Here is a 23,921-nt window from a genome sequence, read left to right on the forward strand (position 1 = left end):
GCCCGCCGAGATCTCGGGCAGCTCTTTTTCTTTTCCTCTAAATTCTACAAAGATATTTAGAAAATTTTTATATTTTTTTAAGGGAGATATTTAGACTGTATTTAGAGTTATTTTTATTTTTATTTTTTATGTTTTTTAAGAAAAAAAATGAAAACTGAAGAAAAATAGTTATGACATAATTAAAGATTAAATAAATAAAAATAATTTTTTAATTTAGCATAAAATATAAGAGAAATAAAAAATGATTTTTAATCATTTTTTATTTTTTATTTTTGTTTTTTTCTCTTGAGTAGAAAGAGAAAGGCCTTAATGAATTTTTTTATATTAAAAATAATTTCTCTCAAGTAAAGAGAAAAAGAGAAAGACATTAATAAATTTTTATATACTAAAAATAATCTCTTAATAAAATTATTAAACACATTTTTAAAAATAATTTATGTTTAAAATTAAAAATATTTTTATTTTTATTTTTATAAAAAAAAATAAAATTATTTTAAAATAAATTCTAAACGCGTCACAATTTTATATTAGTTTTGTAATATTTTAGTTGTACGGGCAATGTAAGACAATTTTTTCAGGGTTTAATTTTAATTTTTTGTTTTTTTAACAAGATCCGACTGAAACACCATAAAAAAGAGCAAGATTATTTAAAAAATAATAATGATGAGAGTACTAGAGTACTAGTCCTACAAAGTAACAGTGTGCTCATTAACAATGTTTTTTTTTTTTTTTTTTCTGATCCATCAACAACGTATTTATTCTATGTAATAATGGATTGTAAATATGTAATAATTAATCTTAAATAAACGGACTTCTTGTTATTATACTTTACTTAACTTATTATTATGTAATCCCATCTTGATTTCATTGGCGTTGGCGTGTGTATTAGACTATCTCCAAGTTATTACTCTATTTTAAAGTTGCTCTACGTTCAAAATAAATAAATATTACTAATAAAAAATAAATATTCCCTAGAGTTTACTCAATAAGTTCATCCCCAATCAATTACTCTAGAGTTTACTCTAAAAGAAATATTCCCTGTATATTCCTTTTTATATTTATTTTTTTTATAAATGTTATCATAAGTAATGATGTTGATTAAAACAATATAAATTAAATAAAATAATGAAACTAATAAAAAAGATACAAGAATAAGAAATTTTGTTGAATAACATGCAATTGGGGTAAAATATGAATTATATATATATGTTTCAGGTCAATTTTTATTATTAAACCTAAAAGAAAAAAAATTAATAAAAAAATTATACAGTGTTTCTGTTGTGCAAGAAGTTCTACGGTTGCCATTTAATTAGAGAATGAAAGTCAATTTCATGTTTATTTAAATTTTTTTTTTTTTTTTTACTCAAATGATCATTTTGGAGTTGTGTTTTTCTTGCTCCAATTTGGATGTTTACTTCAGTTTGGTGTGTGATTGGAGATGGATGATAAGGGCCTGGGTGCTGCAGTTGTATGGATTCTTGGCAAAATCACTCCTTATATGGGCGAGTGTATGGCGGTTAGAGAAGGAACCCGTTTTGTCAGAATTGGAGGATTTCATGATTCGATTCTTGAGTCGGATTCTATTAATGTCATTAATGTTGTTCTTTCTTTCGGGCTTAAGAGCCTTTAAAACTTTATATTTAGTTCGTTAATTTAAATTTTTAATTTGAATTGATATGTAATTTTATATGAAAATTTTTTACTGTAATAAAAAAATTAAATATAACTGTTTATAAGATCTTCAATTATTAATGATACTCGTGAAGCTATTTTTAAATGCACATAATGGATCAATTTGCTACATGGCTCGTCAAAAGAATTTGGCAGTCTAATGTTTATGTAATTTTATTTGTTCGTCTTCTACTAATTTTGTGTGTTTCACCTTATTTTATTAATTCTTTTGTACTTGCTGATGTTACCCTGAGTAGTAAAATTTCAGTTTTCTCTAAAAAAAAATTCTTGGTACACAAATTAATGGAATATTCAACTTTTTTTTTTTCATTCCACCCGGTATTCTATATATTCAGAATCTCTTTATATTAGGGTATTTAGTGATTGTATGTAATTTGGAAAACTGTTAGCCTAATAGAAATCTAACGATGTATCAATAGAGTATTTTTTATATATTATTTTTTAAAACTTATATTTTACATATTATTCATAGTCTAGAGTCTAGACAAGAGCATTCTTTTGTCAAAATTGGAGTTCACACATGGCTGGTCGTTTTCTATGCAAATTTTCAACGCCTACTTTGTTTTTTTTTTTTTTTTTTTTAAATTCTTTGTAGCCCCCATTACACCTTTTGTCTTCTATAATAGTTTTGTTTTGTTGGTAATGGAGTCACGTTATTTTTTTATTTGAATTTTTCTTAAAAATAAATAAATAAAAAATCACACGGTCACACTTAACTGTGTTTTTTTCTATATGATTTTAACAAAAAAATCTTATAAAATGATTTAAATAACACAAATTCAAAATTTAAAGAATAAAATGAGAGTTTTAAAATTTAAAGAACAAAAAATGAGAATGCTATCAAAATTTAAGAGCACCGGTGAGATCAATCCTTATTTTTTTTCTTTCGGTCTAAGCTGCGCCTATAATTATTACAGGCTAGTGAGATTATATTTTTATTGAAAGTTTTAAATGGGGTATTAAATTAATGCCCCTATAAAAAAACTGGCGACTAAAAGTGTCCTTTTATTCCTTGAAATAATAATATATTTTAAACTTTTCTATAGAAGCAGTAGAATTGAATAACACTACAAAAGAAGTGGTATTTTCTTAATTGACCCTTGCATACTGTGGTCTTCGTCGTTTAAAAAAGAAAAGAAAAGAAAAGAAAAGATCTTTTACACCTTTCCGTTTACTAGTATATACCTATTCTCAAATTTTCTTTAATCAATATCTAGTCTACTTTTAGGCTTTTTATATCTTACATCGCGCATTAGTAATCTTTTAGAGGGATTTGCTTAATGTACTTTTGATTAATCAAATATTAAAAGTTTTTTTTTTTTTTTTTGTTGAGGAAAAATATCAAAAACATCCTACAATACAGTTAACTAGGGTCTTGGAATATTCTATCATAAGTATATATATGGATGGGAGTTTAGTTTTGCCATAAAGAATGATTGTTTTTATAATTGTTGATATTTGAAATTATAAAATGATATATATATTTTTTTTAAGATCTTAATAAAACTTCACCAGTCAAAAAAATAATAATAATAAAACTTCAAAACTATGAAAAAGAGCTATAGTACTTTGAATGAGGTTTTAGTAATTACCAAGTAATATTGTTACAATACCGTCTTGTATATTGTATCACCGCTAGTTTAAAAATGTCGTCTTGTATATGTACTTTATATTATTGTCACTCAATTAACACGTTATATATACTATTAGATTAAATGTAATCCCATGGCGGAAAAAGTTGGATAAGTTCATGGTAAAATGAGCTCAATCGTGGAAGATTGTTGTTTTTTTTTTTTTTCATGCTTCTTTATTTATCTCTCAAACTTTGCTCGGAATTCCATAATTTGCACATGATATCGTTGCTCTATAGCAGTCGAATTAGTTATTTTAGTTACTTTTTTTCAAAAAAAGAAAATATATATATATAATTTGCTTAATTTAGTCATTAATTAACCGTGTAAATTATTCTTATCACTGAACATTCAAACTTATTTTTCAGTAGTTCTAAACTAAGAGAAACGGCTTAATTTCATTGAAGGACTTATGTATCAATTGTTTATGTATATATTTTTTTTAAAAAAAAAATTATCATGTTGAAAAAATCCAAAAAAAATATTGTCTTGAAATAAATTTTTGTAGTTTTTATATTTTTTTTCTCGATACTGTTATGGTTAGAGATAATTTTGTTTCCAAAATTTTCTTAAATCTAGAGTACAGTATTTTCACTGGAACTCCATGGGGTTCTCTTTTCAGCACTCTTAAAAACATTCTTTGCCTTCTCTCTATCAATTTACACTTTCGGTGGATTTGTCTTTTAACTTTCTTGATCATTATTGAGGAAAAAAAAAATCATCACTCTTGATCTTTTTTTCTTTTGGCCTTATAGAATTTTCCCCTTGTTTAGTGCAATTCTATTGCGTGTGTAAGTTTGAATCAGTGGAAAAGGCAGAATCGGTCCAAGAAAGAGTAGAACATATCGGCCAATTCAAGTTCGTGGAAATTTTCATGAGCAAAAAAAAAAAAAAAAAATGTAAATTTTGCGTTTAAAGAAACGAACATATAGATGTATTAGTCAGATTTCTAAATTATTTTGTTTTGCAGGAAAAAAAAAAAAAAACCTTAAAAAAATTCAATAATGTATTTTTAAATCATTTTCCATTTTCTTCCTTCGTTTTTGTTTTTTTGTTTTTATCAGATTCTTTTCTTTTTGTTGTTAACGCCCTTTCTTCCTTGAGGCTTTGTCTGTGGTTGTTTAATTGTCTCCATTTATCTTATCAATCATATGTTTGCTTTTTTGCTTTGGTCAATTAATTACAGCTCAACTAAAAAAAGTGAAAGGCAAACGAGAAAACAAGCCATGGAACAAAGGCTCCTTTCTACGCATTCGTTTGTTTCTTTTTTGCTTTGGTCAATTCGTAGGAATACGAACAATGTAATCTTAGTTTATTGTCTGATTTGGAGGCGAGATGGGAGTGGAGAAGCTCCCCATCCCCACTCCGTCCGATTACATATATTCTTACTTATGTTTAAGTTTAGATTTAATTTGTTATTGTTAGAAATTAGATTTGACATAAAGATTTTAATTTATTTTTATGAGATATTAGTAGTTATTTTGTTGAAATTAATTTAATAGAATTTTCTATTAGGCATGCATTTTCTATAAGGCATCCTTAATGGGTAAATAGGTGGGATGCAGATAGTTTTTCCAGTGGAGATTCTCATCCTCGACTTGTCTCAAATTTAGTGGGTATGAAGGCGGGTATGAGAGACAAAATAAGAGTAGAGTATGAGGGTGGGAGAATATCAACTCCTACCTCGCTTCATTGTTATCCCCACTCAGCAATGCGTCTACTCCATAATGCACTTATAAAGATTATAATTGAGTAAGTTACTAAAGATTGACGCAAATAAAGTCAGCAAAACTAATAAAAGTTTCACTGATTCAAGTTTTGTTACAGTAAAAAAACTTTTAAAATATTTGTAATGAAAAGAATCTCGATAATTAATCGGATTATTTTCATAATGTCTTCTAAAATATGTACTCTATTTTAAAGTGTTCTTAATTTTTTAAAACAGTTCAAAACACCTTTTGATATATATGAAACTGATCATAATGCCCTTTTCATCTCATTCCGTCTATAAACCTAACGTTTTTGCTGACATGGCAAACCATTAGAAGTTAACTAGAGGCATTAATTTCTAATTGGATCTATAAAAAAAGATTAAATATTAAAAAATCATCAAATAAACGTAAAAAAAAATATAAAAAAATAGTTGCACGACACTCCTCCGCACCTCAACGACCAGAGTTGCTATTCGTTTGAGTGGAGATGATGCAGATCTCGTTGGGAATCTTTGCAGATTGGAATTGGGTGAGATTTGAACCAAAAACAAAGGGATCTTGGTGGGCTCGTCTTGGGGGCGATGGTGTAGCGTTAGGAAACAATGGGCTCTTGCTCGTTAGGAAACAAACATGGCAATATATTGTGCCATATCTAAGGGATTTCCTATTTCTAGAATTAAGTAAAGCATATTTGTAGGAGTTAATTGATTTATTACCGTTGTAATTTTTTTTTTTTTTTTGGTATATATAGCCATGTCCATATACCTTGTTGGACATGAAAGAGTGAATAGAATCTCAATTTCAATTCATTGCTTTTATTCTTCTTTGTTTCTCTATTTCTTTCTAATGAAAGTTTTATCCCATGGCTAGTGGGTGGTTAAAGGGGCTTCATTCACAATGGAGGCAAGGCGAGCTTTGGCACCGTTGTCGGTAGAGAAAACCGTCACCGTCGAAGGAGGGGTGGAGCTTGGTCGCCACGGGTGTTGATGCAGAGGTGGTTTGTTTGATGTTATCCACATGAGGATTTTTTTTTTTGGGGATTTTCAGATGGGGATTTTTGTTCTTGTTCTTGTTTTTGTTTTTATTTTTTGTTTTGGTAAATAATTTCAAAAGCTTTTTTTTTATCTTTATATATCCTGAACCTTTATTATTTTTTAGTAATTAATTTTTTAACTTGGATTAAATTTTAATATTTTAAAAGTAGTGCCACATCAACAAATCCTAACGGATTATAGACAAAACTGGACAGAATGGGTGCTTTGATTAGTTTTCTATAGATCGAGGGATATTTTGAACTGTTTTGAAAAATCAAGTTACACATTGAAACGTGGTACATACTTTAAGGGTATTTATGAAAATAATCCTAATTTATTTTGTTAAAATTTTCAGCGTTAGTCCATGAACTCTTAAAAGAGTAGTAATCCAGTCCTAATTAGTAATTTCCATTGCAAATTTAACTGAACTGGTGCATGACTTATTTTTCAAAGCCAGTAAAGGAAATTTAAAAAGTAAATTGATTCCCAAGCATCATTAAACTCAAACATCAAACCTTCAAAAAAAAAAAACAACAAACTCACTGAGTCTGACAAACACCAAATTTCCTCTAAATTTGTCACTTGAAATAATACCCAAGAAAAAAAAAGGGAAATTGAAGGAATAAAAAACATACTATTTCTAAAAGCGCGACGAATTCTACCTGGAGCACTGGTTTATGAGTTTATCTAAGACTTGTTATATACATATGCAACGCTGAAGCCAAAAAGGAAGAAACAAAACGAGAGTTTTTGGTGGGAAGGAAGAACAAGAAAAACAAGGGAAAACTTTTGTCATATGGCCTAGGCTTGGAGCCCATATGTTATGGGTTATATATAGTTTAGCCTAAAGTGGACCAATCTTAGTGTCATGGGCTAGTAATCAAGCCCGTATACGAATATACTAGGGACAAAATAAAGATATTTAGTTTATAACTATGATTCATAACTATTATTATTTCATGTGTATTTTTTATGAGAGAAAAATATTGTAGAGAATCATGAATCATGATTCAAAATCAATGACGAATACAAGAAACAAACATCCCCTAGAATATTTGGGTCTGAATTTTTACCTTTTATTTTTAATTAATATTATTTTTAGTCAATTAATTATATTAGTCAAGAGTATTAATTAAGAGTAAAAGATAAAAATTTAGATTTATGCATCAACCATTTTCTCATACTATATTTTGGTGGAAAATTTTGTGAAATTTCTTTTTCACAAATTTTATGATAACGTCAAATTTTAGCATTTGTGTAACAAAACCATTCCGATGCAATACAATGCAATACTTAATATTAAATCTGGATATGTTAAAATCTGGCATTTGATTTGTATCTCGAGAATTTTCATGGACGTCAATTACAAGGTTCCTTCATCACACAGATAAATATATATATATATATATATATATATATATAGGGTAGATTTCATCAATAGCATATTGCCAACAGGAAAATAAATCCCGTCAAGGCTCAACATAGCTATCAATAAATATAAAGCCCGTTTAGTTCGCCGATTCGAGTTGAGATGTAACTTTATTTGAGAGTTTTTTACTGTAGCAAAAAAGTTAGATGTGATTGTTTCTGAGAGCTTTTTACTGTAATAAAACTTGAATTTTAAACTCAAATCGGTGAAATAAACGAGACCTTAGTTCACTGATTCGAATTAAGATGTGATTTTACGTAAGAGCTTTTTACTGTAGTAAAAAAATTAAATGTGCCTATTTTTAAAAATTTTTTACTGTAATAAAACTTAAATTAGTGAAATAAATAAGCCAAATATGCTCCTAATCATAAAAGTGCAAATCAACATCATTTAGAAAGAGAAACTGCCATTGTAGCTACCAGGGAATCTGTGGCCCATATAAGACATCTTTCGTTGTCATTCCAACGCGTTCAAAATCTAAACGAACCTCCTCCAAATCATCATGATTCTCCACTCCCCTTTGCTTACAGCTTAATTATATTTCTTTCTCCTCCCACTCATTAGAAAATATATATTATACATACTTACTTTGTAAGAAATACACAGTTTTCTACTTTTCTTAATTGTTTTGGCAATTGTTCTCTCTCTTTTTTTTTTTTTTCTGTACATCAACAGTTAAACTTCTGCAGGGACTGAATTAAGCTTGATACTTTATGGGAACGTAGCGTTTGATTGATGTATTCGTACCATGATTTGAATTATAGTTCGTGGTTCGTTACAGTATTTTCTCTCACAAAAAATACACGTAAATCGATAATGATTCTGAATCATAATTCTGAATCTATGAACTAAACGTCCACATAGATCCCACTAAGTCAGGTTTGATATTGCAGATGTTAATATAGTTTTTCTTAAGGAGAATTTTACGGTAGAATATGAAAAGAGGTAACAAATCAATGCATTGAAAATAGCTTCCTCCTTGAGATATGAGATTCTTGGGCTATTTTGCATACAAATAACCTTATTTTGTTAATAATGAAATTCTCCATTTATTTCACACTCTACCAGAAATTTTGTTACTTTTATATAAAATACTGCATATATTATATATCAATTGGTTATATTCACTTTATTTACTTTTCTACCAAAACAAAATAGCTATATTCATTTATGTATAAATAATATATTACATTTATCTAATTTACATACTATAAAAAACACCCCAAAAAAAAGAGGGAAAAAAAGCTCTAATCTCTCTTGAGTCTTGCTTATGCCTTTACTCATTTTCCCACTCACTCATCAACCTCATTCCAAGAGCTTTTCAAGTTGATATCTTTCTTTCATACTTCTTTCTAATTGCCAATTTTTATTATTGTTTGAAATTCACCGTTGCTATTTTGTTGGATAAATTTGATTGAAAAAAAAAATTATTAGATAAACCTGAATATAAAGATTTAATTAATAACTTTGCATCTCAAAGGATGAGAAATATACATTTAAAATAGATTTAATTGATGTTTTAATTTCCAAACCGCATTTGATTCGTAAATACTTTAAAAATGAGAATGAAAATAAAAAACAGTTAAAATAGTTTTTATTAAAAAAATTAAAAAATGATTGAGAGTTTTTGTCAAACACAATTTCACTTTTTTTATTATATCTAAAACAATCTCTTAAAAAAAATTACGGAAACACAATTATATAAACAATCTCAACTATCATTCTCAAAAAGTTCTCATTTCTATTTTTATATAAAAAATAAAAAAATTTTGAAAACACTACCAAACAAACCTACGTTTTCTCATTATATAAATTTTACGAATTATTCTCGTCATATAATACAAGTTCAAAAGATAAATAAACAAAACAATACAAAACAAAACAAAAATAAAACAAAAATGGGGGTGTGGTGGGTTCTGCCTGACAGATAGCGCGTATTCTCCGCGCGGTTTTGGACCAAACATTGATAAGAATTTTCCTTTTGCTTTTTTTTCTTAGTCGTTTTGTGTTCCACATCTGGATTTTGACAGTCGCTTTTTTGCCTCCTTATCAATTCATTTTTTTTCTCAGATAAACAATATATAAATTATAATATATATATATATATATATATGATGTACTAATGTTTCTCTCGCTTATTCCATTTCCGATGATGGGCCGTCTTAATATTCATCATTATGTCATTATTGGACACACACACACACACGTAGGGAACATAAGAAACAAACAGAAACAACAAAATTCACAAAATTAACTAATAATTAATTAAGATTGAGTGCTTCCTCACGCAAGCATCCATTCCATGCATGCACTGATATATTTGATTAGCTCGCATTAATTATACTAAAAAAAAATTTAAAAAAAATTAATCTTCATGTCCATCATCATCAATCAGTAATATTCACACAGGGTGCTAGCTAGCTCTAAATATAAAATATACGACATTATATGTGCATATGGAAATTTTGTGTTTTTTTTGTTTCTGAACATTAATTTCATATTTATATTATAATCATATTAATTAGATTAGACAGAAACAATATACACTTCAAAGAATATAATTTATATATATCTGCCAATTGAGAGCCTATCACACGTGCAATTGTAAGAATTCATCAATTACGATTGATTATTCATAAAATTCCTTGATAGATATATAATATATGACAAAGGAAATCCATATCATGCATGCAAGTAGATGTGTACTTTAAAAAGAAAAACCTGATTAATTCATTCTAATTAAGTAATGCATTCAGATCTTAATTAACTAGGTTTCATGATGAATGCCATATGGATCTCAGCCAAATCATGCATATTACCCATCCAGCTGAGTACTATATTATATTTTTTTAATTTATTATATAAACTCAGAGGGAGGGAACAACTTATTATATTAAAATTAATTGATACATCCCCAGTTAGGTTAGTACTTAGTACCCACTAATAAATAAGTATAATATATATGTGTGTGTGTGTGTATGAAATGGCCGTGAATGACAAAATTGTTGTTTAAAAACTTTTGAAAAGCGATCATCACTTCATAGGATACTTGCATATGCTCACCGAAAAGAAATGATCTGCTGTCAAAGTCCAAAGACTTCGTTTGGTCCACTTAATATATATATATATATATATATATATATATGTATGTATGTATATATATATAGACTACAGAACCATACGCATTGTAATTTGGGAATCTTTAGAAACATAGATATCCTATTTACATACGGCTATTGTTTGGAATCAATTTGGCACGTAAATCTTTCAAAAGCTGGCCAATATGTACTGAAGCTAATTTCATTTCCCGATTTACGAAACGATGTCACATACAGCCTAGCTAGTTCTTTAAATCTATATCGTTAATGGCCCCACAAGCACACAAAATTTTCAAAATGGCCAAGACCATTCAAGCAAATATACCAATATATATGTATATATATATATATATATTACATATTCATGAATTTATATTAATTTTGAGACACATATGAAGCGTACCATATATATGTAATTTCTAATATCACTACGTCAAATTAACATCATAGAGTAAGGTAGGGTATGGCCATATGAGTTTCAAAGCAGTGATGGAGGGGGAAAAAAATTCAAAGGACATGAAGATTCATATCATGATTCAAATCATGGTTCGTGGTTCGCAACAGTATTTTCTCTCACAAAAAACACACGTAAATCGAGAATAATTCTGAATCATAATTTTAAATTCATCAACCAAACGTCTACTTATTAACTCAAAATTTGAACTAAAAAGCAATGCAAGCCGGTTTTTTTAACTGTTGGTCTCTTTCTTTTTTTTTTTTTTTTTTGATCTATTTTTATCTTGTCTTTCTGCTTTCAAATGAAACGTGCCAAGCCTCCGATTGAGTTTAATGCATTTTGAATATTTTAAAAGTCTACAAACGAAAAACTTATATATATATATATATAATAGTGTTGTTAAATTTAAAATATGAGTACGTATAGTACTCTAAATTTTGTAATGTTTATGATATGATATTACGATATTGTTAGATGTATATATATGTGTATATACATAATACATATATACGCACGCAGTACTAATATTATATATAGGAGTATTAGAAGTAGGCAGTCCAATAATATGTCTCTATGATGATGAAGTGGGGTCAGGCATGCATGAAATTTCCGTAATAAAAATGGGGGAATCTAAAAATGAGGGACAATATTTTACGCATGATTGAGCACATGATCATGTGGGAGAACGTGAGAAGCCTCAGATCAATAAGGCTTCGAATCTCACTCTTCTTTCTCTCTTTGCTTTATAACTGTTCATGTATTAGAGAGACGGTCATATATATCTTCATAGACTTATATGGAGAGAAAAAGAATGTCGTCTAACAAGGACGTTTCAAAAGTGAAAGCTGCTAGCTAGGCTAGTGAGAGATATCACACTTATCCATGTGGCCATATCGATCACAGTACTTACTATATATATATATATATATTGATCATAGTGAATATAACATAAATGCTAGAGAGAAACAAGGATATATATATTATAGTTTTTTTATTTTTATTTTATCAAAAAAAATATGATTTATAATTCATGTTAAGTTTTTATTTTTAATTTTTCCCTTAGCTTTTGACTGTGTGAAGGACCTAAATATCGTTCACATTATCAAACTTTTAAATTTTTTTTCTTATTCATAATTTCATAAGAGCGTTTTTTTTTAATCAAAATTGCTCATTTGTCAATGTAGGAACTTAGCATAAATTTAAAATGTTAAAATATAAATCTGGTGGAGTTCAAAAATATATGAGTTAATTTGGTAAGTTCAAATATAAGGTACAATAAAAGAAAAATACTTGAAAACCGGAAATAGAAAGTGAATAGGATATGAAACCCATCTATGGACCTATCAGCTGGTACTCAACTTCCATTTGGGTGTAATATTCAATAGAAAAAGTTACATGATTTGCCATAATTTTGTGCAAGTTTATTATTTATGTAATTATTTCTATTGTGGTTTTCTTTTTCATTCTTCAATTGAATGGCAATTATTTAGAGTGATACAATTTTACTGCCTTAAGTGATATTTATGATTTTTTTTTTCCCTATTCGATAACATTGCCATCCTTTACAATTATTCATTAAAAAAATAATAACCACATTTTATGTGTATATGTTGATAGGGCTTTGATTTCCGAGCCCCTTGATTAAATCAAGATCTCCTTCTATTTCTCTTCTTTGATCGTACAGGATTTGCTTGACTTAGGCGTATCTTTTGAGATGATATACGATGTAGAAGAAGATGCCCGCATTTGAATATGAACAGCTTCGGGATCTTATTAGTTATATATCTCTTCTTGAGGACTGACTCATCATGACCCAAACTGATCAGAGAGAGAAGCGATTTTTTGACGGTTTTGAATGCTTTATTCGTTGTTGACAAGAAGCCTTGGTTCTCGCAAAAAGCAAATCTTAAGAACCTCAGATTCTTTTCTTTCAAGGTGACCAATCCCGGTTTGAACATACATGCATATAACGGATATTGCTATCTCCATATATATATATATATATATATACACATATACATATATATATTGCTCAATATATTACTATCTATATATATAATGCCTTATATATACACACATTCGTACACACTACATCATATATATATATATATATACATTGTTTTAATTGGTATTATGTAGTTCTATATATTCTTTATATATAAATTTGGCATATAAGCTGAGAACTAATAGATTATTGATATTCTTGAGCCATATGTAGGATGATCATTCTTGAGATATATATATATATATATAAGATAGTTATGGATCAAGGAACAACCTCAGTTTCGTTTCTCTTTTCTAAAGGAAAACAAAAAAAATGAATGACAAATAGAAATTTTCATTAGTATAAAAGAATAAGTGATAATCAACGTCGTAAATGGTGTTAAACAACAAATAATATCCGACATATATTGGCCTTAGTACGTATTTTACGTATATCTGATTATAAATAACCTTTTTTGGCGTAAAAGGTCATTAATTAGGAACCAATAACAACTTCAAGGAAAAGAAAATCAAAAGACACTAAGACACTATTCGTGACCCTAAATTTTGCTGTGTTATATAGTCAATTTAAAAGGCTAACTTTATGGCGCTTGAATAATTCACGAGATCGTTTTTTAGTATATTTTGCTATTAGAACTTTCAGATTACTTATTGAAATTTTCTTAAATTTTAACACATTTCACGATTCACTAAGGTCTCGTTTATTTCACCGATTCCAATTTTCAATTTTAGTTTTCTACAGTAAAAAACTCTCAAAAAATGTCACATCTAACTTTTTCTACTACGGTAAAAATCTCTCAGAAAATGTCACATCTCAACTCGAATTGAAAACTCGAATCCGCAAAATAAACGAGGCCTAAGTATATCGATTCTTGCACATGATTATTATCAATTTCACTATTATAACGTCTAATTTTAGGTACTTTATAGTAATTCTTACACACAATTTTATATTTAATCAGCTAGCATCCATACTGGAAAATTTCTTCACGACACTAGAACTTCTCATTTTGAAGTAGATTTTTTTTTTTTTTTTTATTGAGAAAAGGAATGTTGGTGTGGCAATATGATAAAAGCAGCAGTAAGTTCCACGCCGCATTGAGGCGCGTGCAGTTAAGAAGGAATTGGTGCGGCGGGTGACACATCAAGTCCTCAGAAACTGACAAAGCAGTACTCTGTCGGTTAGCAGTACGTGACCAGAACACGCTCTCACGCGCGTCAAACCTGCGAAACGGTCAGACATTAGACGTACGTTTGTTACTCTTAGTCGTGTATATATAGATGTGTATATATATATATATATATATATATGACTTTTACTGATTTTTTTTTAAATACCGGTATTTTTTATTTATTAAATTAGATTAATTGAGTAATACAGAATAGAGTATTGATAAACAAAGAATATAAGTAGTCGTTTGGTTTTATTCTCAGTTTATGTGTATTTTTTATGAAAAAAAATATTGTAATAAATTATAAATTCGAATTATGACACGAATTCACTAACCAAACGCACAATGTGTTTTAAAAAAAAATCAAAAAAATTCTCTATATATATTTGTTTCTCATAAAAACTCCAATATTTTTTTTTAAAGAAAAAGAATCTCCTACAACAATAACTATGCAAATCTTTACTCTGAAATTGTTTGATATGCAATGCAACAAAGTTCGAGAATTCACTCACTCTCTAAAATAATAAATTAAATAATGTGGAAAATACTTTTTTCTTTTTAAGTTTTTGAAGATCAAAAGAAGGGAATGGAATTTTTGGTGTGTGGAATTGAGTGGGCATTTTGGCGTCTTTTGAGAGACCTGTCCTTTCTATAATACTAATTTCATCAACCATATTATATTAATATTTTAATTATTAATTATTAATTTTAGGCCACATGACCAACCAAATCTGATGATATCTATCATCTCTCATCTCCAATTAATTTGCATCTCTCTCCTCACTCAGCCAGCAAACAATAAGTACATTCACATATTATTACAAAATCATTCCCTTTTCACTCTCTCACTACTCATTTACTATCAACAAATTACAAACCAATCACTACTTCTTTTATTCACTCTCTCATCAATTATTGGGAATAGAATTCTACGTACTATTACAAAAATACTGATAATATTCTCTTCCTCTAATGAATCATTTATTAGCTAGCTCATAATCTTATATAATATAGTTTTTTTGTTTGTTTAATATATGTTACTAAACAAACATGCATATCATGGTAATTAACACACATAACAAAAGATATATTTGATGATTTTCTTGGACAGTTGGAAGTCACTAAATTCTAAGGGGTGTGTGGTGAATATTAATATATATAATTAAAATCAAAGATAATGTGGGATCACTGAGATGTCCTTGTTTCTTCCATGAAAGATATATTATATACAGTTATTAATGGAGACATTCTTCCAAAAAAAAAAAACAAAAACAAAAAAAAAAAGGTATTGGAGACAACAGTTTCTATATATGTAAATACTGGAGCTTAAAATGATATATGCATCGAAGTTAGGAATGGCAGCACAAAGGAGAGAAGCTACCACAGAAGAAATAAAAAGAAATTAACATAAAAAGACGCTAATTTTGCCAAAATCTATGGCTTTTTCTATGAGATATATCAACTGTATGGACAAATTTGGCCTTTTTTGCTGGTAAATTTGGATGAAAAGCGAGCGACAGACAGAGATCACGACTGAGAGAAGTGATGTCTCTCTCCTCCCTACATTCTTTGACTAAAATTTTCAATATATATATATATGTAAGTATGTATGCTTGGAGCTCAAAAGATTAAATAATTAAATTATACTAGAGAGTATAGTATAGTACTTATTGCCTTTTTTTTTAATTTATCAAGATTCAGCTACATCAGCTCCCAGATATACCAATCTTCAGGATCAGATATATAGCATATAATATAATATATAGACGTATAGGTATATGTATGTATATGTTTATGTATGTATGCTGATCATACTGTGGAATTGATTGTTGAAGTTAATGAATCAAAGAGAAAAGCATGCAACATCTAAAAGACTAAAACCCACCATATCGGTTGTTGAAATAGAGACAGGATCTTGACAACTTACTAAGTACTACTATTTCCAGTACTAAACTACTATAAATTATATCATATATATATATATATATGTCTTCTTCTTCTTTTAATTTTAGTTTTTTTTTTATAAAGTGTTAGAGTAACTCAAACCATACTAGTCATTTCATAATCTTAGCCGATGGCTAATGATTTAGTTTTTCTTTAGCTTTTCTCTACTCTAACCATTAGCTAAATAGTTAGCTATTTTGGGTAATACCTTTCACACTAGCTAAATAGTACAGAGAGACTAGACATTTAATTTTTTGCATTATTTTATTCCTTCAACCGTAATAAATACAAACGTTCTTTTTTAAATTCATTAAAGTTATCTATATTTTAACTATATTCATAAAATATTTAAAATAATTTATATTTAGCTAAATAAGGAGTATGGTTGGAGTGAATCACCTAAATGCTAGCTAAAATAACTTTTTAGCTATTTTAGCTAAAATTTAACTAAAATTTAGAAAGTTCCCTTGGAAATGCTCTTAGTCATTTTGAGAGCGTTCAACATACTAATTAATATCAATTCTTACTTTTTTTTTTTTTACTTGGAAAGCTTCAGTTGATTTTCTTTTGAGTACATATGTCTATTCAAACAACATATACAAAGTTGACTTCTTACCAATTTTGTAGCCAGCATAGGAAAACTTCATGCACGTCTTAATTAATGCAATTCTTCCTTAGTACTAGTTTGCAAACTATATATATATATATATATCTGTCGTGTGTAACATACTAAAAATGATATGCAGAAAAAGAATTTAAGTTAATTAATTAGGAGACATACTAGCTTCACCAAGCTCAAACAGACTTATCAAAGGACAACTGTAAGAATAAGTTAAACGTGTAGCATTGGATTATTGTGTATGCATATATGTATGCATGTATGTGTGTGTATAAGTAAACACTGAAGCTGATCAAAAAAGATTTGACTTCACTCTTCTTGATTATGATCCAGCACTTAATTATTTTGATAGTTTAATTTCCTACAATATATTTAATTATACTGGCTGCAAAGAAGTGACTGAAGTAGTCTTGCTATCAGAAGAAAAAAAAAAAAAAAAAAAAAGGAATTCGGACGTTCACGTGGTTGTAACTCATAGCCATATACATGGTCAAAAAAAACATGAGATTTCTTAGTACATTACATCCCCAAGAATAAGGGAGGATGAAGAACATGATAATTAAAAAAAAAAAAAAAGTTGGAAAGAACCACATTGTCAAATGAAGTCATACTTCATTTCATTGTTTTACCAAAAACAATCATGATTAGACAAACACTAAATCAAAATGGATCAGTCTTGATCTATGAACCTATCAATACATTGATCTTAGAACCATACAATCTTTGAGAAAATATGCATATTGTATATACTGAAAATCGCAATTAGTGCCGACACAAAAGGAAGTTTAATTAATTGATCGATATATAAGATTTTGGTCAATACAAAACTTCAAAAAAATTGTAACAAAATAAGACAGTATTGATCAGCGTAGTAACTTTGGTAGATATAGCTTTTGATATTCATCATGATCAACATTAATACACGTCTGATCGAACTCAACTCAAAAGTACTACCACATATCAAACCTTTAACTCACTGTCGTAAGCATATTCATCATACATTTCACTTTGAATCTAATATAAAAGCAAGAGGAAAAAAAAGGCCCTAAACTAACAATTAAACCCCCCAAAAATTGTTTTAAAAAAAGAAAAAAAAAAAGAAAAGGAGATCAGCCTACCATTCCTCCTAGGGTTTACAGTTGATCATGAAGAAGAAACAAAGCCCAGTACATATATATCGAATAATAATAATATTCCTCAAACTTCTTCATCATCATCTCTTGGTCAAGATCTGGCTGTAAAGATGAGATACTTCATGCTTATGGAATATATATATATATATATATATATATATTGTATAAATTAATTAGTTGGGCAGAACTTGTTTTCTTCTTTTGATGATCAAGTTAATTTTGTTTTTGAAACTTTGAAGCCACACTAAGAAAAAAGAAAAAAAAAACTGAAGCTTCACACCATTAATTAATTAGCAGCAGTAGTAGTAATAGTACTAATCTTGATCACAGTGGATTATTGCTCGTAGTTTGAAGAAGAGCTAAAACCAGAAAGATCGGTCCAATTAGCACTAGTACTACTAGAATTTCCAGTACCAGTACTCCAATACTGATTATGATCATGGTGATCGTGTTGATGATGATTATTTATTCCCAACAACTGTCTTGACAAGTTCATCTCACCTTGATTATTATTAGTATCTTCCATTTTCACCGCAGCCATTTGGTGAGTGATGGAGCTCGACGGCGGCGGCTGCTTCCCCCGGACCGAAAACCCCGAAGCCATCTCGCCCTCGAACAACCCGGTCGCCGCCCCCGAATTAGGGTCCAGCCCTGCAGGCAAGAACGGGAATTGTAGAGGCGGCGGAGGCGGCGCCATCCGCCATTGCTCGACCCCACTACCGCCTACACCTGATAAGAGTGACGACGCGCCGCCGATGTGGAAGTTCAAGTCCGCCGCGCCGTAATTTAGCCCGTAGTTTAACCCTATGTCGCCCGAGAAGTCAGTGCTGCCGAGCGGGTGGTGATGCAGCGGAGCCATGAAGCGTAACGCGGCGGGGAGCTGCTGAGTGAGGCCTAATATTTCGGCGGCTGAGGCTGCTCCGGAATTGTTGGACGGAATTGCACCGGAAGAACCAGAGGCGGTTGCGGCAGAAGACTTTGAGGAGCTGCCGCCACCACCACCGCCACTGCTACTGCTAGTTCCCTTGCTGCGCTTGTTCCTCCGGCAGCCACCGCCGACGGGGACATTCCGCAGAGCACCGCCTCTGGTCCAGTACCTCCGGCAGGTCTTACAGAAATGTCTGGGCTGAGTGAGGCTGTAGTTGTTGAAGTAGCAGAACTTGGTGTTAGTTGACTCGCACCGCGGGCATTTCAGGGCCGTCTCCGGCATAGGAATGTTTGCCATCCGGGCTCGATCCGCCATCGAACCGGGCCTAATCGAGCCCGCTCCCCCGCTTCCATGAGGCTGCGAGGGTGGCGGCGGCAGCGAAGGAACCAGTGGCGAAAGAAGCTGTTGAGAAGTAATGACAGAAGCAGCAGCAGCGGTGGTAGTCGTACTGATTCCAGTTATTGGATGATTTGGTTGCTGTGTTAAAAGGAAAAAAATAAATAAAAATAAAAAATAAACACAAACAAAAAGATAGAGGAAAAAAAAAAGTAGAAATCAAATATCTGGTATATTCAAGGTGGTGATGAAGAAGATACAGATAAAGAATTCACAAACAAGTGAATTAAAGTAGTGGGAATATTTGGCTTTTGGGAAAATAAAAAAGACGAAGAAGAAGAAGAAAAAAAATTGTTTTAGCTTTTTTGAGAAAGAAAGAAAATTTTTGAAGAATTTAGTTTGGAAAGCCTTTGTTATATTACCTGTTGCCAGTTGGATGGATCATGATGATGATGATGATAAGCAGGAAGAGATGAAAAAACCATGGTTTGTGTGTGTGTGTGTTCCTTGTTGGTGGTGTTTTTATTTGTTGGTGTGTCTTTCTCTCTTTTGTAAAGTGTTTGATAGATAATATTGAAGGGTTGTTTTTTTTTAGAGAGAGAAAGAAAGAGATAATAGTGGAGAGAATCACATCAAATAGAGTTGCAGAGAGAGAGAGAGAGAAAGAAAAAGAGAAAGAGAGGTGGGGGTTGTGGAGGATGAAGAGCTAGCTAGCAAAAAGAAAGGATGGGCCTTTTGAGTATTTATATACTAATAATTTAGAGATTTATTTGTTGTCGTTTTTTACTACTACTATTACTACTTCTCTCTCTTTCTCTTTCTTTCTCTCTCTCTCTCTCTCATCACTGATCACTCACTACTGGCTAAGCTAAGACTCCTCTTTTTGTTTTATTGCTTTTTAGGGTTTTGAGAAGGCCATGTTTTTCTCATCAGTTTCTTAACCTATAAGCTTCTTTATCATTCTCTCTCTCTCTCTTTCTTCTCTCTCTTTATGTGGGAAGATGTGCTATGGAGGACCAAAAAGAGAGAGAGATTAGTGGCTCTCCTCTTGCATGGAAAAAGTTGGCCAAAGACAGACACATGATCAGTGCTGACCAGCTTCTTTAGTTACAATATTAATTAATGCGGTGCTAATTAATTAGATTTATAAAATTGTGGGAAATTCTCCATTAGTCTTTGATTGTAGTGAATATAATAATATGTGTATTATAGTGACTTAATGAATGCATGAATGATAAACTAAGGAATTAATTAAAAGGGGTTTTGTTAGTTAAACAAATTGAAGGAATATGCAAAAGAAAAAGGTGGTTCTTGTGCTTTGGTGGCTTAATTAATTAGAGACTCCGGAACAGCAGTACTTGTTCTGGTTGCCAGTGGTCAATGTCTTGACCATACACAACAAATATATCTCATATTTTCGAAATTTTTATTGAAATTTTCAAACGTTTTGGGTGTCAAAATATCTTTTTGGATGTAAAAGGAATTATGACAAAATTACTGGAGAGATCAACAAATATTGGGAAATGTACTTTCGGGGAGGTTATAGTTTTTTTTAAAAAATAGAATTTCTTCAAATGTTGGAGAAATATCTACAAAAATTAGAAGCTTTTGAAAAATTTATAAAAGTCTTTTTTTTTTTTTTTTTGGTTTCAATGCTTTATCGGTTAAATAATAGATTTTCAGCATGCTTGTATATTTGAATAAAATTTCTTGAATAACAATGAAATCTCAATCCTGTTTGAGTCTTATAAGACTTTTTTTAGGTATATATGGAGATTTCTATTTAATATGACCGTTTTTTTACGTAATTTTTTTTATTTATGTAACTTTCACAACCTTCATCATATCCTAAAATATGAAAAAGAAATATTATTTTAATAAATATCTATAAATTTTATTATTTTTTCCTGATATTTTCAGCGAAATCAATAGTTTCTAAATATTTTCTAATTTAGAGTATCAAAATTTCTACAGATACCAACATTTTCATCCTTATTCCTAACGGCCTATTGAACTTATTTTCATATATATACTAGTTGGAGCACTGTATTTTGTTGAAATTTGTTATATATAGCATGTTCAGTTGTTAAGGGTTTAGTTTCTTTTCTTAATCTATTATTCTATATTTGAGAGTTTCATAGAGCTATGTAATAATTAATCAATAAGATACAAGAATCTTAAAATAAACATGAAATGTTTATTAATGCATTGATTGTTAATTAACACGATTTTTTTTAACTTGTGTCAAAGAATTATTTGTACACGTCTCAACACATTTGTTATTTGTTTCTTAAGCACATAATTCTACAAATACAAATTAATGATAATAATCTCTACATAGCTTGCATAATAAGTGTAAGCATGAATTGGAATTAGTAAGATTTGAAGTAAGCAAGATTTAGAGTCAGAATAAGTTGTTTATTTATATTATAATATTTATAATTAGAGTCATTATGAATTTCATTTATGTTTTTACTTAACAGAATCAAATTAAAATGAATTGTTATAGATTTACTGATATACTCTTTGAGTAAATTTTGTGATATTAATTTAAAAGGCAAATTGTGTGCCCATTATAATAATGGTAATCATAAAAAAAATGATTAAGATAATAATATTACAATAAGATAATAAACATAAAGTTGTGTAATGATTTAAAAATAAAAAAATATTTTATTATAATAAAAAATTTAATGCTTATTGTACTGAAGTTGATAATAGCTAGAATAATTGTTATATTGCTAGGCAAATAAAACAATAAACATATGTTAAGGTTATTTTATTTTTGCATTTTTATGTAACATTTTGCATATTAAGAGTAATATAGTAATTTAATATTACTAATAGAAATGACAGTCCCAGTGAGAAAATGGGAACATGCGATTGTCAAGTCACAAATTTGTATGTAGCCGACCAATTTCACTTCAATTTTATGATAAAAATTAGTAAGTCAGTACATGAGCTTGACTCCTATTATCCACTCCTAATAAGTGCATATGAAGTGTAGAGAAATAAAGTATATGGTAAAAGAAAATAAATAAATTGTTGTTAGACTTAAAAACATAAAAGATAAAAAATAGGTAAAATAACTAATTAGATGTAAAACGAACATACTTTGAATTGAATGAAAATGTTTTCATAAAACTTTGCTTAATATCACTGGTATAGGTTTGAAATATCCACATTTCCCCCAATTGTTGTATAAAATATAAAACGTATAATCTCCTATATTATTAAAAATAGTACAAAAATATCTTAATGTATCACATTTTTAAAAGTAATCACACTATCATCATTAATATGTATTAAGTACATTAAATTATATTTGAGGGTAAGAACGCTACTTTACATATATTTTGAGGTTGAAATTTAGATATTTCAGGCATTTTCAGAAAATTTAACCTTCGAAAAAAAAAAAAAAAAAAAAAAAAACTCTATTAATAACGGAGTTCTTGAAGAAGGGGGAGGTGGCGACGGTTAATTTGTCATGGGGTCGGGACCTTGGGTTTCAATGTAATCATTTCTTTATTTAATATATATTATTGACTTGAAAAGGTGTAACAGCTAGTATGCAGACATTTTGAAAGTTACCGGTGTAAAAATATAGAACTTTTACTTTTATACGTGTCGAATTTACTAGTTAATGATCGTTAGATGAAACGACACGTGGCACGATAGATTGACTGTGATGAAACTTAAAATTTAAGAATGTAAAGTATGTTTTTAAATAAGTGTTATAAAGAGTGTTATAACACTTTTTATTACATTAATGATTAATTATAACGTTATGTTCTATTTGGTTCAATATTACTTTAAGAAAAAGGAGATCGAACATTTAAAAAAAAAAAAACATGGAAGGATCAGCAGCTTATATAATTGGCAATCATAAACATAAAAAACAAAAAAAAATAAAAATGGGCCCTTGAATTCTGTGGGTTACTCGGTCCCACACGCTTTTGGGGGTCATGCGGGTTACTCAATGTAGATGTTTTGTTTCATTTTTAATCAACCATAAATTCCTTTAATTTTATCTCTTTTCATTTTCTTTATGAGGAGGGGAGGCAAATGAAGCACAAATTGGCTGACATTTGGGCCCAGAGAACGACACTGTTCCTTTGAGAGAATAAGGAACAATACAAAAATGATTTATTGCTTATTAAAAAAAAGGAAAAAAGAAAAAGACATTAAGAATTTTCCTGTATAATCAATCTCCTTCAATAATAAAAAGGTCAGGAGATATTAGTAATACTGCAATACGGTCATTTTTTATTTATTATTGTTGCATCCCAATGTTGATTTAGCACTTGTCTCTTATAAGAAAGCCCTCACATTTTCGGAAATACTAATAAGCCCAACGTCTAACTTTTCTTTTCTTTCCTTTTTTTTAAAAAAAAAATATAAAATTTATTTTTAGAGTGTATGAGTCTAGATATTTACTCCTTATTTTTGATAAATATCATTTTATTAGTGTAATTATTTGACTAAAAAAGTTATGAATCAAGAATAAAAGATAAAAATTCTAACTACACACTTTCAATGAGTATTTGTCAATATTGTCCTTTTTTTTTTTGTAAGCCCTCTTTCGTCTCTTTTTGATTCATATGTTCAAGTATGTGCTTATTTTATTATCATGCTAATATACTTTTTTTTATTACTTTTCTTGATTATTTGTTTAAAGGACCCCCGACGCCTAAAAATTAAAAAGAAAATTATTGAACTTACTTTTAAAGTG

The 23,921-nt window shown here is 29.4% G+C and overlaps 1 protein-coding gene across 1 annotated transcript; it reads right to left on the reverse strand.

The window, feature by feature from the left end:
- Positions 1-18,211: 18,211 nt before the first annotated feature.
- LOC21404167 (dof zinc finger protein DOF5.1) lies at positions 18,212-19,700 on the reverse strand. The gene is made up of 2 exons (XM_010113181.2): positions 19,612-19,700; positions 18,212-19,330 (listed from the first exon to the last, which is right to left on the reverse strand). The coding sequence occupies exons 1-2, from the start codon at positions 19,672-19,674 to the stop codon at positions 18,260-18,262; spliced, it is 1,134 nt and encodes a 377-aa protein (XP_010111483.1). The 5' UTR covers positions 19,675-19,700; the 3' UTR covers positions 18,212-18,259.
- Between the last annotated feature and the right edge of the window lie 4,221 nt (positions 19,701-23,921).

Source organism: Morus notabilis, unplaced genomic scaffold, assembly GCF_000414095.1.
Source record: "Morus notabilis unplaced genomic scaffold, ASM41409v2 Scaffold256, whole genome shotgun sequence".
Lineage (NCBI taxonomy): Eukaryota > Viridiplantae > Streptophyta > Magnoliopsida > Rosales > Moraceae > Morus > Morus notabilis.

Excerpts from the sequence above, each read along its gene's own strand:
- LOC21404167 (XM_010113181.2), bottom strand. The coding sequence starts at position 19,674 with ATGGTTTTTTCATCTCTTCCTGCTTATCATCATCATCATCATGATCCA. Across the intron at positions 19,331-19,611 it reads ATCCATCCAACTGGCAACAG|CAACCAAATCATCCAATAAC; the intron begins GTAATATAACAA and ends CTTTTAACACAG.